Here is a 16,134-nt window from a genome sequence, read left to right as displayed (position 1 = left end):
CTTCCCTAGTGGCTACCCTAATTTACATCCCCTCCAACAGTGTATGACGGTTTCTTTTCCCCAAACCTTGGGCAAAATTTCATGTGTTCTTCATAACAGCCATTCTGACTGGGGTAAGATGGAATCTCAGTGTTCTTTGATTTGCAATTCTGTTATCTAGTTTTATTGCCAGTGGGAAATGGTCCACAAATAAGCGCCTGTCGTGAAATTGAGCACAGAATCCAGCGAATAGACGGGCTTCAATTGGTTAAAAAGCAGTGCCCAGGCTCCCCAACCATGAACTAGGGCTGCCAGGTCCTTCCTCTAATTCCAACCCATTTTCTCCTTATTCACCCCAGTCCTGTCTGCTCCGGATATCGTTATCTTTAGCTTTTTCTCTAACTCTCTCTGGGGCAGAACAGTGGTCGTGCCTATTGACTCTGAGCTCGGAGGGACTCGGTGCCGGGGGTCCCCCTGTACCCCGGCTTTGCTTCTGGCGCCCTGGACTCTGGGGCATCAGGACATGTCCGGGGATGGGTGGAGGGAGGAAAGCGCCGGGACCCCCCCCCCCCGGGTGGGAGGAATCCTGCCCTGGCCTCAGTTTACACATCTCTAGGATGATCTCCACTCCCTGCCTGCTCAGCACCCCAGGACAGCATAGTTGGGGCGGGGGTGGGGTGGGGAGGTAAGTTAGGATTGTGGTGACCTAATTCCTTTCTTTTCAGAATTAGGCCTGGGCATCCAGGTTCAGGAAGGCGCGGTCCAGGCCGGCGCAGGGAGCTTGGAAGCCGGTTGTGAGATCAACCGGAGGCGGAGACCTCGCGGAGGAAAGGGGCGGGCTCCGGGACGCTTCCCGCCCTTCCGCAGCCTTTATAGAGGCCCCGGGGTGCGCGGGCGGCGCGCTGCTGGGAGCCGAGCGGGAGGAGGCCGGGCTCGGTTACGCCCAGCGCGCGCCTCGCCGCCCGGCCCCCAGTGCGCACAGACCGGGCAGAGCGCAGCCCGGCCCCCCGTGCGCACAGACCCGGCAGGGCGCAGCCCGGCCCCCCGCGCGCACAGACCCGGCAGGGCGCAGCCCGGCCCCCCGCGCGCACAGACCCGGCAGGGCGCAGCCCGGCCCCCCGTGCGCACAGACCGGGGCAGAGCGTTGCGCCTTCGCCGAGCCACGCGCGCGTCTCCGGGTCTGGGGATCGGCGGATCTGCCTGCTCCGAGCCCTGAAAGCGAAGCTGTCCGGGAAAGATCACAGATCCGCCAACCCCAAGGTGAGCCCTCAGAGCCCCAGTCCCGGGGCGAGGCGGGTCCCCCAGATAGGAATGGGGGGACCGGGGACCGGGGGACGTGGCCAGCTCCACCTTCTGGAGGGCATACAGGGGGCAGATATTAAGGAAAAGTTAGGAAAAAATAGTCCCCCCCAAAACCCCCCCCACTATAGCTAGCTCGACCCTAGCCCAGGGATGCGTCCAAAAAAAGCTTAAAAAACAAGTCAATAAATACATGAACAAAATGAGGGGAGCACCCCAGAACGGATGGGAGACGGGGCGTGTCTTCTTTGCACTTTTCCTGTGTGTTGCAAGCATTTTCTTTTTCTTCTAATCAGAACCCGGGGCGGGGGTGGGGGTGGGGGGGAGTACTGTTTTTGCAGGGTGGCCGCTGACGTTTCCTCCCCCACCCCTCCTCCCGGGCACCCCGAGGCCCCGACGCGATTTCATGGGTTCTACAGGATTTTTGTTGTTGCTGTTCTTTCGTTCTTTCCTTTTTCTCCTGTCCAGACTGGGCTCTGCTGAGGACCAAGTCTCTGGTTCTGGACCAGAACTTCCTGCCGCAGCCTTGGGGCCTTGGGTCTTAGAAAAGTGGGGTGGTGAGCTTCCGATTGGGGATCGGCCAATCGCCCGCTTGAGGGTCTCTTCTCCTCCCCCCCCAGCCCCGGGGTTTGAGGTTTGGTCACCCCACATCCACCTCTCCCCCCCCCCTCCCCTTTTTTTAAAGACTTGTGATCTGAGATGCGCTGACTGGCCGCGGGGTTTGCCAGAATCTTCAATGCCCTGCCCTAGGGTGATGAGCTTGGGCGGGAGACCAACTTTTGCTGTGTCGGTCAATTTTCTCTTTCTCTCCTATTAACTTAATGCTCTTATTTGGTGTGTGTGTGTGTGTGTGTGTGTGTGTGTGTGTGTGTGTGTGTGTGTGTGTGTGTGAGAGAGAGAGAGAGAGAGAGAGAGAGAGAGGGAGGGAGGAGAGAGACAGAGAGAGACAGAGACAGAGAAAGACAGAGACACAGAGAGACAGAGACAGAGAGACAGAGAATATGTATGTACTGGGTATTGAACTTAAGGGCCTGGGCTCCAGAACTTACTTAGTTATTTCCCTCCAGGCTGTCTGTCACTCCAACATTTGAGTCATAGCTCTACTTCTGGATTTTTGCTGGTTCATTGGAGATGAAGAATCTCATGGATATTCTGCCCAGGCTGGTTTGGAACCTCAATCCTCAGATCTCCGCCTCCTCCTGAGTTGTTAGGATTACTGGTATGAGCTACTGCCTGGTTCAGTGTTGAGTGTTTGTTGGGGAGAAAAGCCTTTCACAAACTTACAGCAATCACATACTCTCTCCTAAAGGTGAAGAACTGGGGCCAGAACTCCCAGGGAACCTTTCCTAACACATCATCGATTATAATACATCATTATTACAGTCAACTGTTTCCAAAAGAAGCAAAAGAAAACTCTGGCAGGGCCCCATGGTTCACACCTGTAATCCAAGTGACTCAGGAGGCTGAGACCTCTTTAGGACCCTAGGGTAAGCCAGGGCATAAAAGTCTCCAAAATAGCCAGAAAAGGCGAGGCTGGAGGCATCGCTCAAGAGGTAGAGCACCAGGAGAAAAAAAGCTCTCCGAGCATGGGAAAACTTGTTGGCATGCATGGGCACTCAAGGATGCCAAATGTTCTGTTAAACTGCTCAGACATCTGGCTCCTCTTAGCAAACATATCTTGGTATAAAATTGGATTTTTTTCCATTTGAAGGACAAACAGGCATCAGCAGTGTGGAGTAGTACATTTCTTCAGTTTTGCAGGACCACAGGGGTGGAGATCGGTAGGCCCTGCAATGGGCATGGGCAATGGCAAGGGTGTTTTCCTGAGCACTCTGTGTCCACACCTTACACGTATTCACTCTTCTTTCCCTAGAGAGTGGCCAGAAGCATTTTCTAGAATCAGAATCTAACCGGTGTGCGGCTCTGTGACTCCCAGGTGAGTGTGTAAATCCCAGGATTGTACACTGAAGAGGTGGCCCCCTCTCCATACATCAGGAGTGAACAGACCCCTTCTGCTTTTCCTGACAAGGCTGAGAATGTGGCTTGTTTTCAGTTCTATATTTGTTGTCTGTTCATTGTAGTTCCTTTGTTAATGCGGATCTGTTTGTTGACAGATCCAACAACTGTTTGTCAAATCAGTTGTCAAACAGTTGTTTTACAACTTGGGGATGCCAGATACCAAACTTTGCTATATTCTGATACTTTGCTAGTCTCCAACTCCATTTTAATCACATACACAGACCTACACACACACAACCTATACCTGATGTTTCTTGTAAAGAAAATGGGTAAAATATTTAAAGAGATTTGAATGCACATAGCATGCAGTTCCAAAGGTACAGGGTGAACAGTGAAGGCTGACTCTTCTTTCTGCTCCTGGTCTCGGTGTGTGTGTGTGTGTGTGTGTGTGTGTGTGTGTGTGTGTGTGTGTGTGTGTGTGTGTGTGTGTGTGTGTGTGTGTGTGTGTGTGTGTGTGTGTGTGTGTGTGTGTGTGTGTGTGTGTGTGTGTGTGTGTGTGTGTTTCCATATACAACGTCCAGTACCACTGTATAAGCTCATGGTTATTGGCAATTTAAGACTAATTGGAGTACCTATACATTTTATAAAACATCCATCAATCTCAATCTTAAATGTAATGATTTTTTTTGGTGCTTTTAGTTATTTGGTTAGCTTCTACTAGTGTTACCTTGTGGGTTTTTGTTGTTGTTTTGTAGTAGTTAATTGGAAAGTCTCATGGACTTTCCTGCCGTGGTCCTCAGATCTCAGCCTCCTGAGCACATAGGATTACAGCTGTGAACCACGGATAACCAAGTCATAAGGCTGAGAAACACTTGATAGCAAATACCTCTTAGGTTAGTCTGCTGTGTTTCATACCTTCCTAAAACAGAGGAATGCATTTGTCAGGTCAGATTACTTTAGAGCGCAGTAACAAATCTCCCCCCAAATCTCAAGAAAGACTAGACTTTCTTATTCAACTTATATATCCTCTATGTATCTGTCTTTGACCCTTTCTTCTTGGACCCAGACTGAAGTTATGATGGGAAAAAAGGAAAAGTGAAATGAAATAGTGGCTTTTTCTGTATCTCTTCTGCTCACATCACTTGGGTTTTCGTTCTTGTTGACACTCATGTTGCTAGAGCAACAGGTGTACAGGGATGGACCATCAGTTCTCTTTCCAAAGGCTTACAGCATAACTTTGCAAAATAGACAAAAGGTGGTATTTCCAGGGTAAATCTCAGCAAGCATAGAAGGGGAATGTTGTTTTTTTTTCTTTGTTTTGTTTCAGAGCTGAGGACTGAACTCAAGGCCTAGCACTTTGAGCCAGGCCAGTGCTCTTCCTCTGAGCTAAGTCCCCAACTCTTTTTTGTTGTTTTCTTTACCTAGCATAGTCTTAATGACAGTATTTAGTAAAGATGGCACACAGAAGTGACCTCATTGAAGATTATTGAGCAGTAAACCCCTAATTAGTACTGGCCTCCTGAATAGCTAGCATTACAGGTATGAGCCATGGGCACCTGGCTGCCCATATGTATTATTAATGGAACAATACATAAGTCCAGACTATTTCTGTTTCAGTATTTTTAATTCTTTTATTAGTATATTTTAAGCAATAACACATATTTCCAAAGAATGTAAATTTACATTCCTCAGTAAATACTAGAGACTTTTTTTTTTATCAAGTAATTTGGTGAAAATTTGGTAATTTTCTTAAAAAGTATTTTTTAGTTAGGCATGTTTTGCAATTTCTTGAAATTGTTAAAATAAAAAAACAACTAGATAGTTCACTAAAAATTTTAATGCTGGATCCAAGGTCACATTGAAGGATTGTTTCTAGCCTAATTTTTGATACACATGTTTATACATAAATAAAGTGGCAGTTTATATTTAAGTTTTTGATCACTTATAATTTCTGGAACACATAAAATGGATCGTATTTTCACCTGCAGGATCATGGCTGAAACATTGGGTTATATTCCCTGGCTAGGGTACTAAGTCTCACAAATGACTGGTCATCTTCAGTGTTTGGCATTTATGACGGAATGTTCCAGAAGGGCTGTTTTAGGGTCCTTTACAAAGTTTCTTCATGTAGCTGCTTCCTGTTTAATTGCAACTGTTCATAACAGATTGGTTTTTTTTTCTTGAATAGCTATTTTTCTTGATGCTTCTCCTTATCTTCCAAGTTATCTTTTAATTTGGGCAATTTCTGTTGTTTGGAGCTTTTGTTTTCCTCTCTAAGAGAGGAAATTGTGTAATTGTGTATGGCCTGTGGAGCACTCAGAAAGTATGGCCTTCTACTCCATGCACTCGCATGAATGCTGTGTGCTCACTCAAGGCAATGTGCTACAGCCTGTGTACCGCTGTGAGGCGTTGGACATTTACCTCGGCTGCATCCACGTTTAGGAAATTCTTGCAGTTTTTCCACTTGCGGATTAGCAAGACTGAGATTGGTGCCTATGATTCCAAGATCACAGATGGTCTCATTGCTGTCCAGAGCAGCCCTTTGCTCTTTCAGTTCTGCTGGGTTAACCCTGGCTGGTAAGAGTATAACTCGTCCAAGGCGCAGGGTTTGCTGCACTGTTTTTGTGGTCGAGTCATCCTTGTACAGTTTAGTTTCTTTGGTTTTCAGATTCTCCTTGTCAGTCAAAAGTCCATTGGTTTGGCGCAGAGGGTGGATGGTGAGAAAGATGTTTTTGGTGAGTATTAACGGCCTGGCAAGCTTAGCCCGAGCAGGTAGGAGTTCAGCGGGTTGGCTTGCTATGTTCGGGAGGCAAATTGTTTGATCCGTGATCTTCATGCTCTCCGTGGCCTCAGTTTGGTCGGTGACCCCTGCTGAATGAGTTCCAGCAGCCTGGATGTCAACAGATGTGGTGGCCTCAGTTAATTGGGGGCTCTTAGTTTCTTGCATGTTCTTGCTGAGCAAGGTGGTTCCATCTGTGTTTAAATCTTCCACTACCAAAGTAGATTTGGCAGCCTGGGATCTTGTGGCTCCTCCCCTTACTTTTTGGAGGTTTGAGGTTTTGAGGACAATATCGGTGGGACAGGCAGCCTCGCACCATTTAAGCTTGTTGCCTGCTTCCCTAGCCACCAGGTGTTTAGTGGTTGGGGCTTCTGTTCTTGGGGAGCTCAGGTCAAACCTGACTCTCTTCGTGAGCTTTGAGCGAGACCTGCCCAGTGGAGCGTCATCTGCAGAGGCACTAACCTTTGTCGTGTTTCTAACCATGGTGCCCAAAACTCTTTTAGAATTCACTGTCTTTTTGGTCAATAGACAGTTTAAAAGTTTACAACCTTGTTCCCCCAGGAGTTGTGCATTCGAGGACTTGCTTCGCTGTTTTACTTCTTTGTTTGTAGAATGATATCTCGCTTTGAATTCATCATAGTTGTCCATGAATGGACAGCTCTTTTTTTTATACTTCTCCTTGGTGTTCAAGGAGGCCCGGAAGAGGTTCGTTTTCTTTGCTGTCAGTGTTCGCAAGTCACATTGCACAGTCTTGTCCGTCTTCAATGCCACCTTGCTCTTGCCTGGCTTAATCCCATTGGCTGATGAGCATTTCCTGGCAGCCAGGTTATCAGTGAGTCGGCCCTCGATTATGTGGCCACTAAAGGTGTTTACGATGCGCTTGATGGTCAAAGCAGGGCTGTCAAGGGCTGGTACGGACAGACTAGATTTGGCACTGGAGGGCTGGAATCCAGCAGTCAGGTCATCAGTTGAGATATTCACTGCTGAAGCTGAGAATTCAGGGGTTTGGACATCTTTTTTGGGGCCCATGGTAGCATGCTCTTTCTTGTTCTGTGGGGTTCTGAGGGGCTTAATGTCCTCTATGGATGATTTACACTCAGTCCCCTGTGATGCAACGGCTTGGCCCTGCAGGATTTCATGTTTTAAGTTCCGAAGGCGGAGGTTAGTCATTACAAGGGCTTTGTGCACATCCCGCTTCTTCAAAGAAGACATGAGAACACCCGAAGCTGTCTTCCTGAGGGCCGTATTGTCCAAGGCTGGCGGGCACGGGGTGGTTGGAAAATCGCCATTATTGGTCATAAAGAGTGGTCTGCACAGATAATCCTTTGTGTCAGAGATAGGAGCCCCAGGTGAGGACTGGGGGTCCATAGTAGTTGGCATATCGTTACTTTTGGTCATCCAGAGGGGTCTATGGAGATTAAGCTCCTCCTCAAAGGGGGTTTGCTTGTTTGTTCTGACTTCTCCTACAGTCTGACCTATGCCATCCGTAACCCAGTGGGGTGTACACAGATTGCTGTTGTCTGTGGCCAAAATAGGAGCCCCCGCAGATGATGGCCTTGGGGTCCTTTCCTTCTCTAGGGGGCACCCCATTCTCAAGCACTTGCCATGGCTGGGCACCGAAGAAGCCTTGCACCAGTTCGCTTCGAGGCTGTCACCAGAAGTTGCCCTCTCAGATGGCTGGCTGGTGGTGGCTGCTTGACTTTCTTCTCTCTGCCCTTTGGGAGCCATTTGCCTCAGCCCCTCCCCACCTTGGGGGATTAGGGCCTTGTTCTCTTCAAGTCCTAGTCTTTAGATTAAACTCCAATCCGTATCTTATTAGAAATATCCTTAACTACCAAAACAGTTCAAAATGAGCAGCTTCAAAAACGCTAGAATCGTGCTGTGGCGTGCGCCATGGCTCTCGTTCTTAGATATAGAACAAAGTGAACTTTGTGAACAATCTGACTCTAGAATGTAATCCTCTGCGTAGAACCTCTATGATGCTTCGGGCGGAGCTCAAGGAAAAACAGTATCACAAGTAGTGACAGCTGAGCCATGTGTGTCTCCGTAGTTTTCTATGGTTCCTGTGTGTCAGAACAGCAACATGCGAGTTGCAAGTATTTCTCAATCTTAGCATTTATATATCTGTTGGCATTTATTTAAGGAAACATCGACATGAACTCTGGCACTACATTAATTGGTTAAACAGTCTTCATCCTTATCAACTCTGCATCGTGTGTGTGTGTGTGTGTGTGTGTGTGTGTGTGTGAGAGAGAGAGAGAGAGAGAGAGAGAGGGGGGGGGGGAGGAATAAGGGAAGGTCCTGGGGTTTGAATTCAGGGCCTGGGTATTGCCCTTGAGCTTTGGTGGAGCCACAGCTCCACTTCTGGTTTTTTTTTTTGCTGGTTCATTGGAGATAAGAATCACATGGACTTTTCTGCCCAAGCTGGCTTTGAGTCATGGTCCTCAGGATCTCAGCCTCCTGAGAAGCTAGGCTTACAGGTGTGAGCCACCAGCACCCAGCACTATGTATCTTTTAAGACAGCTTTGATTACTCTTTAATTTCCTTCTCTTTATAATAGAGATAATGTCAGCACCAGTGAGTTGTGGGTGTAAAGTAGAATTGTCCCTTTCCATTCAATAAATGTTCCCCTGACTAGTGCAGAGGGCCATCCACTGGAGGTTCGTGGAGGGCTCAGAATGATGAATCAATTCCATCTTCACGGAATCAGAATTTGTAATCTGAGCTACTTTGATGGATAGGATGGATCAAGAGGATTTTAGTTTAAGGTCAGCCAGGGCAAAATGCAAGAAATATCTCAGATCAACAAAGCATCTGATATGATAATGCATGCATGTTTTCAGTTGAGAACTACTTCGTTTCCACGATGAATTTAACTTTGTCAGATAGTCTAAAAAGAGGATCCAGATATCCAAAGCAAGACCAGTCTGTAGCTGGTCCAGCAGCAGTTTCCTTCTGAGTCATACTTGTCATGGAGACAAGCTAGCTTTTCTGAGGTGGTCTACAGTATGATCAGACCAAGGGGGGATCATCACAGGGTTTTGGGTCAACACCTCAGCCCACTCCACCATTGCTGGAACCGCTTGCCTGTGTCTCCCTGTGGAAAAGTAAGTGTACATGTGTGTCAACACAATTTTGAGAAAGTCACTATAAGATCACAAGCAACTTTTTAATCTGGGTGTGGTTTTCATAGCTATAATCCCAGCACTTGGGAGGTGAAGGTGAGGAAGGAAGACAAAAGAATTAGAGTGGACTATGAGACATTTTTAGGTCTTTTTTACTGTTTGAATTTTGAAAAAACATATTTAGTTAGTAAGTGGCAGTTTTATGTCAAAATAACTTTTCTTGTTGCACTAATATACATATTCCAGTGATTAGCAAGGGGACAGGTGGTAAAGCGTGGGGCCTCAGGACCGAGGCCTCTAAGGATGTGGTTAGCAGCAGTTGGATGATGATACTTGTGGTTCAGGGTCGTTTTTTCAGCCAGTCACTAGGAATCATTGATCATAAAAAATAATTGCAGCACTAATGTACACTGTGATGTTTAGAACTACCTTATTAGATTTTTAAAAAAATAATGCTTGAATTTTGAAGTTTGTGCATGTGTGCATGCACGTAAGCACACCAATATTGGGACTTGAACTCAGCCTTTTTCACTTAAAAATAAATTTTTTAACTATAGAATACATGAACTGTTTGAAGCATTTACACTTTTGATTCATTTACTTACTAGAAACTGAGGTTAGGATGTAAGGATAAAAAGTTGCAATAGCCGGGCGCTAGTGGCTCACGCCTGTAATCCTAGCTACTCAGGAGGCTGAGATCTGAGGATCGCAGTTCAAAGCCAGCCCGGGCAGGAAAGACCGTGAGACTCCTATCTCCAATAAACCACCAGAAAACCAGAAGTGGCGCTGTAGCTCAAATGGTAGAGCGCTCGCCTTGAGCTGAAGAGCTGAGGGACAGCATCCAGGCCCGGAGTTCAAGCCCCACGACCGACAAAAAAAAAAAAAAGTTGCAATAAATCTGTTTATGACATTTGAATTTCCTTTTGAACCATGTTTCACTATTTATAATAATCATCTTGTTGTGAAACAATAATCAATATTTTCTTTTCACATATGTCTTCTGATAGGATTCCAACCAGAAATTATTTATTTTGCTGACTTCCTTTTTAAAGTATAATGACCATATTTTGTTTGAGCTCAGATTATTCTGTTAAATGAGAAAGAACAGGCTGTTTGATGCTAACTTTACATGCTTTTACTGTTAATAATCATTCCTTGTCATTCTTAAGATTATGTGTATGGACATGTAGTTAAACCAGAAATGGAAATGTAAATGGATAGGAAAAGAGATTAGAATAAAATTTCACATACTGCAGGGTACCTGTGTTTCCTGTAATCCTAGTTATTCAGGAGAATGAAATGTTAGGATCCAGGTTTGAAGCCAGCCCCAGCAAACAAGAGATATTTTCTTCTTATCTCCAATTAACCAGCAAAAGGGTATAAGTGGCTCAAGTAGTATAGCACCAGCCTTGAGTGAAAAAGGTAAGGGACAGTGCTGAGGCCCTGAGTTCAAGCCCTAGTACTAACACAAAAAGAAAAATAAAAGCCTGATGCTGGTGGCTCATGCCTGCAATCCTAGCTACTCAGGAGACTGAGATCTGAGGATCATGGTTTCAAAGCCAGCCTAGGCAGGAAAATCCATGAGACTCTTAACTCATGGACTCTTTTTAGCCACCAGAAACCAGAAGTGGTGCTGTAGTTCAAGTGGTAGAGAGGTCACCGTGAGCTGAAGAGCTGAGGGACAGCATCCAGGCCCAGAGTTCAAGCCCTATGACTGAAAAAAAAAAAAAAAAAAGGAAAAAGAAAAAAAGTTCTCCACACATGCTAGCTAATTTGGTGATTTCATTGTTGCAGGCTGAGCTCACCATGTCTAATTTTGAAGATGCTGACACAGAAGAGACATTAACTTGTCTCCGGATGACTGTTTACCATCCTGGCCAGAATGGTGGAATATTTAAATCAATAAAGTTTTACAACAGAGAGAAACTCCCCTCTAGCCAAGTGGTGAAGGTTGGACGAAATTCCAGTATCTGTCAGTATACTTTCCTGGACAGACAGGTTTCCCGAGTCCAGTTCTCTTTGCAGGTATTTAAACAATTCAACAGCTCAATCCTCTCTTTTGAAATAAAAAATATGAGTAGGCGGACCAGCCTGATGGTGGACAGCCAGGAACTGGGCTACCTCAATAAGATAGATCTGCCGTACAGGTGCATGGTCCGATTTGGTGAGTATCAGTTCCTACTGGAGAAGGAAGATGGAGAGTCTGTAGACTATTTTGAGACTCAGTTTATTTTGTCTCCAAGACCACTCTTGCAAGAAAACAACTGGCCAACACAGAATCCCATACCTGAGGATGGGAGTTATTCGTCTTTTTCCATGCAAAGTGCATCACCTACAGAGATGGATGAAAATGAACTGTGGATACAGGCATAAGAAGAGGGTAGGGTGCTATGGCTATAAATGCTTGGTAGATTTTCTACCCTTCAGAGTTCAGCTATGCTGTTGTTTGGGATTTAGTATTATTAACCTTTGAAAGACCGTACATAAGATGGTAAGCGGTGGAGTGAACTGTGGCATTCCTGAGCCTGTGAAGAATTAAGCATACACCTGCAAGGGTTCAGGTCTAAAGATAACCTAGGTGACGAGACTGTGTTCGGTTTTCTGCTTGATTGAAGCCCTGTGTTTTGCTTTTGTAAGGAACTGTCTCTAAGTTGGATCATTTTCTTTTCTGTCGTCATTCATTTTCAAGGCAAAGGCTTCAGGCAGGGAGTCAGCGTGTCTGCAGCTTGTTAGAACTTGTTAGAATCACAGTACTGTGTAATTGCAGCAGAGTAGTAGAGTACTGGGGTACTGTGTGCATACCCTGTGGCTTACTTACAGTTATTACTCAAGAAAGATTTGCATTTCTTTCTGTGGACTATTTATTCCTAAAATGACTGTTCTCTATTTCAGCACTTCATAAATATAGACATTTTGTAAAGAACCATCCTGCTTATGAAACATATATGTGTATATGTATATATATATATATCTACCAAATTCAAATTGTGATTTTTGTGTATTTTATACAATTTTTAAATTTCTCATGTTCAAATTTTAATAGCATCTGTACACATAATAAAATCAAAGATTATTTCCCTTACCATTAAAAAATTGTTTTTCTAATGAACTTTACAATTTAGGTGTGGGGGAGGGGGGAGTATAGTTGTGGAGATGGGAGGGAAGGGAGGGTAGGGGAAAAACAAAGCAGGAGGCAACAATGCTTAATAAGAAATGTACTCATTACCTTGCTCATGTAATTGTAACCCCCCTGTACAGTATTTTCACAATAAAAAACTTACTTAAAATTGTTTTTCTAGAGAAGAAAAAGCATTGTTTCTAGGTGACTTTTAAAGGAAATTACATATTTCTAAAATTTTAGCATCAAATTAAGTGTCTGTATTTAAAGATTCTCATTCAACTCTACAATAAGTTAAAGTGAATGTTATATTAATAAGAATGATAACCATTCAGTTATATAAGTCTAGCATTCCCAGGAAGTGAGGCAACTTGTATAATTCTCTAGATAAGTGAAATTACCACTATAAAAGGTTTATTTTGTGAAAACAAAATGTAATACATTTCTATTTTGAAATTTGTTTCAAAAGGTAATCAATTTCTATTTTGTTTGTATTGTTTAGGAGATAGAGTCTCAGTATTTAGCCCAGGCTGGTACTGAACTTGACATCTTGCCTCGGCTTTCTTTGTGTTGGGATTACAGATTACATCTGTGTACTATCACAACCGCCTTAATGTAACCATATTCCTAGAAAAGCCTTCCTAAAATACCTTTTTTTTTTCTTTGACAGTACTAGGGTTTGAACTGGGGGCTTTTTGTTTGCTTGTCTGGTACTATACTACTTGAGCCATGCTTCTAGTCTGGCTTTTTGCTGATTATTTAAAGATGGAGTCTAGTGGTTCTTCTGCTAGAGCTGGGTTTGAAACATGATCCTCCAGCTCTCAGCCTCCTGTGTAGCTAAGGTTATAGGTCTAAACCCCCTGGTTCCTAGTGCTAAAATAATTATGAACTTTTCAGCCTGTGATCATAGGAATGTTAATCCTAGTAAATCTTGATCTTGATTATCCATCACTCCTGGCCTGAAGAATGTGATGTCAAATACTTCAGCTCTATCTTCTTTCAGCTGGGCTTGTTACTATGGAGACAACTACTTGCCTCTATTCAAAATGGCTTGATGACTACTTCAGTTCCCATGGTTTCATTTTCTGTTTACTTCCATGGTGGGCAGTTATGGTCTGTCCAAAGATGTTCAAGTGTCCATGCACTAAGCAACAGAACTTAGAAGTTTGTTGTCCCATAGCAAAGAGCAATCAAGATTGAAGATGGAAATAGGTCACTCATTAATTGACTTTAACTAGCATGATCTTCTTGGATTATTCTGGACCTAATTAATTACAGGGCCCACAAAGGTTAAGAAGGGCAAAACAAGATGCCAGCATGATGAAGTAGGAGAACTTGATTTGCTGAGGTGGGGCTTTGAAGGTGGAGGCCACCAGCCAATGAAAGCAGCAGTGGTACGGAAGCTGGAAAATGTGCGTTGCACATTTAGAAGCTGGGAAGCTGAAGGCACCTCTAGAAAAAAAACAAGTTCATTGGCTTGGTTTTAGTACAGTGAGAGCTGTTTGACTTTTCCCCTACAGTGTTTCAAGATGCTAAATATATTGTTGTAAATTACTAAGCTGCAATTACTGTAATGTAATGTCACACTTTGCTTTGGGTGACATTATCACTTGTCTCTTACCTTTTGAGGCAGACGAATGAGTTGCTAAATTACAAAGTTTTAATTTTAAGGAATTCCTGTATTATTGTCATGGAACTCAAACAGCAGGTGGTATTTAGGGTCACACACACACACACACACACACACACACACACACACACACACACACACACACACAAACCCTCAAGTTCATACAAAATAGCTCATCCTTTCTTCTAATGGATATCCTGCAGAGCCTTTGTTCAAGTTGAGACTATTCAGTTAAATTCTACTTTTTTGTTATTCTCTTAGCAGTCTGATAAAGGAGAGACTGGGCTGTTAAGAAGTAACTTAGCACTATTCTCCGAAGAACAGAAATGCTTTCCCCTAAGCTTGATTCTAATAAGGCAATAATGGATCAATAGGTTAGTAATAGTATTGTACTGATTTACAGAGTATAAAAGCTTTGGCAGAGCTATCCAGACAGAGGAACTGGCTGTTAGAGGGAAACTGAGGTATCTTTTTTTTTGGTGTAGTCGTGGGGCCTGAACTCGGCCTGGGCACTGTCCCTCAGCTCTTCAGCTCAAGGCTAGTGGTCTACCACTTGAGCCACAGCGCCACTTCTGGCTTTTTTTTTTTTTTTTAAATTTATGTGGTGCTGAGGAATCAAACCTAGGGCCTCATGCATGCAAGGCAAGCGCTCTACCACTGAGCCAACTTCCCAGCCCAAACTGAGATATCTTATAGAACAGGAAGAGGGAATGTGGCAGACTTAAGGCTGGACTCGGGCTGGGGGCCGGTGGCTCACACCTGTAATCCTAGCTACTCAGGAGACTGAGAGCTGAGGATCTCAGTTGAAAGCCAGCCCTGGCAGGAAAGACCGTGTGAGACTCTTATCTCCATTAAACCACTTAGAAAGCGAGAAGGGGTCCTGTGGTTCAAGTGGTAGAGTGCTAGCCTTGAGCTGAAGACCTGAGAGACAGTGCCCAGGCCCCGAGTTCAAGCCCCATGGCCAACAAAAAAAAAAGACTGGATTCACCCTCCCCCAGCACTGACCCACTTTCTACAGTCTAGTGTTGAGCTGGGCTGTGAATCATTAAGGACTGGTTTATTTTCCTTTTGCCATGTATCCTGACTTTTTTCCTTTCTGAAAAAGGATTAACTGTGTATTCCTCCAGGGCTTTGATGCACAAGTCTAGTTTATTGCTTATACCAGTGGCAAAAACAAAGGCACATACAGTGAGTTCTCTACCTCCTCAGCCCTCAAGGATGCCCCTAAGCTGGCATGACACTGAACCAAGCAGCACTGGTGACAGACCAGGGAAGCACAGCGTAGTGTGGCTGTCACTGTGGAGCCAGGGTGAGCAGCTTTACAGCCTGTTATCTGGGGGCATGAAGTTCCAAGTCTCACAGGAACTGTGGAGATCATGGCAGCCTTCTGTGAGAAAGGGAGGCAGATGTTCATGGTCCCACAACAGTTCCTCTGTCTTGCCACACTCCACAAGGGATCTCAGGGCTGTCAAGGCTTGCTTCAGTGCTGGTGAGTGCTGACTGCATAGACTGTGTGTGATGAGCAAGTCACCTGACTCTCCTGCTCTTTTGTCTCACTCACCAGAAACACCTTGATTCTACTGTTGCATCTTCTCTGTGTGAATGCAGCCATTTTGGACCTGAGCCATATGTGTCACATTGGGAGTACTCTACATCTACTCTTAGGTCCTTTGAATACAATCTCTTTTAGAAGGTAGAGCAATTCTTTTGAAAATGCAAATCTGGTCACCACTATCCTAACTTGCAGTAACTGTCAAGGGCCTAGTGCATCAAATAAAATTCACTCTTAAAATATGCTACATGGCTTCGCATAAACTGACCTGACCCCTCCCAAGATGGTATTGTGTGATTCCCCTTCATCATGATGCCTTAGTCAGAGGTCTTGTACATACCTAATTCTTTCCCTCTTCAGGAGCTTTGTAATTGCAGCAAGATCTTTGCTTACAATCTCCGCCCTCACCCTCTGCCCCCTTTTATTTTTAAACCTGGCTAGTTCCTGCCTGATAATTAGGCATCCGCTTCAATATCTCCTTGGAGGTGATCTTCATGATCTATCAAGAATAGTCACTTGGCCCCAGTCACCTCTGCCTGTCACTATATATGCATTTCATACCTGTGATTTTCTTATTATTTACTATGTCTCTCATTACAATGGTAAGTAAAAAGCAGATACTGTATTCTTTACCGCTAGGGTCCCCAACACCTTACTTTATCAAGCCAATTTTCTAGTGTTTGATGAACACTA

At 44.6% G+C, this 16,134-nt stretch overlaps 1 protein-coding gene across 1 annotated transcript; it reads left to right on the top strand.

Moving 5' to 3' along the window:
- Positions 1-904: 904 nt before the first annotated feature.
- Tifa (TRAF interacting protein with forkhead associated domain) lies at positions 905-12,275 on the top strand. The gene is made up of 4 exons (XM_070022469.1): positions 905-1,239; positions 2,346-2,497; positions 3,152-3,214; positions 10,936-12,275. The coding sequence occupies exon 4, from the start codon at positions 10,948-10,950 to the stop codon at positions 11,512-11,514; it is 567 nt and encodes a 188-aa protein (XP_069878570.1). The 5' UTR covers positions 905-1,239; positions 2,346-2,497; positions 3,152-3,214; positions 10,936-10,947; the 3' UTR covers positions 11,515-12,275.
- The last annotated feature ends 3,859 nt before the right edge of the window (positions 12,276-16,134 follow it).

This window comes from Dipodomys merriami, unplaced genomic scaffold (assembly GCF_024711535.1).
Source record: "Dipodomys merriami isolate MVZ:Mamm:240054 unplaced genomic scaffold, mDipMer1.0.p SCAF_15, whole genome shotgun sequence".
In the NCBI taxonomy this organism is placed as follows: domain Eukaryota; kingdom Metazoa; phylum Chordata; class Mammalia; order Rodentia; family Heteromyidae; genus Dipodomys; species Dipodomys merriami.
This window is presented reverse-complemented; position numbering and strand designations above follow the sequence as displayed.

Bases quoted from the DNA above. Each gene is read 5' to 3' on its own strand.
- Tifa (XM_070022469.1), top strand. From the start codon at position 10,948: ATGTCTAATTTTGAAGATGCTGACACAGAAGAGACATTAACTTGTCTC.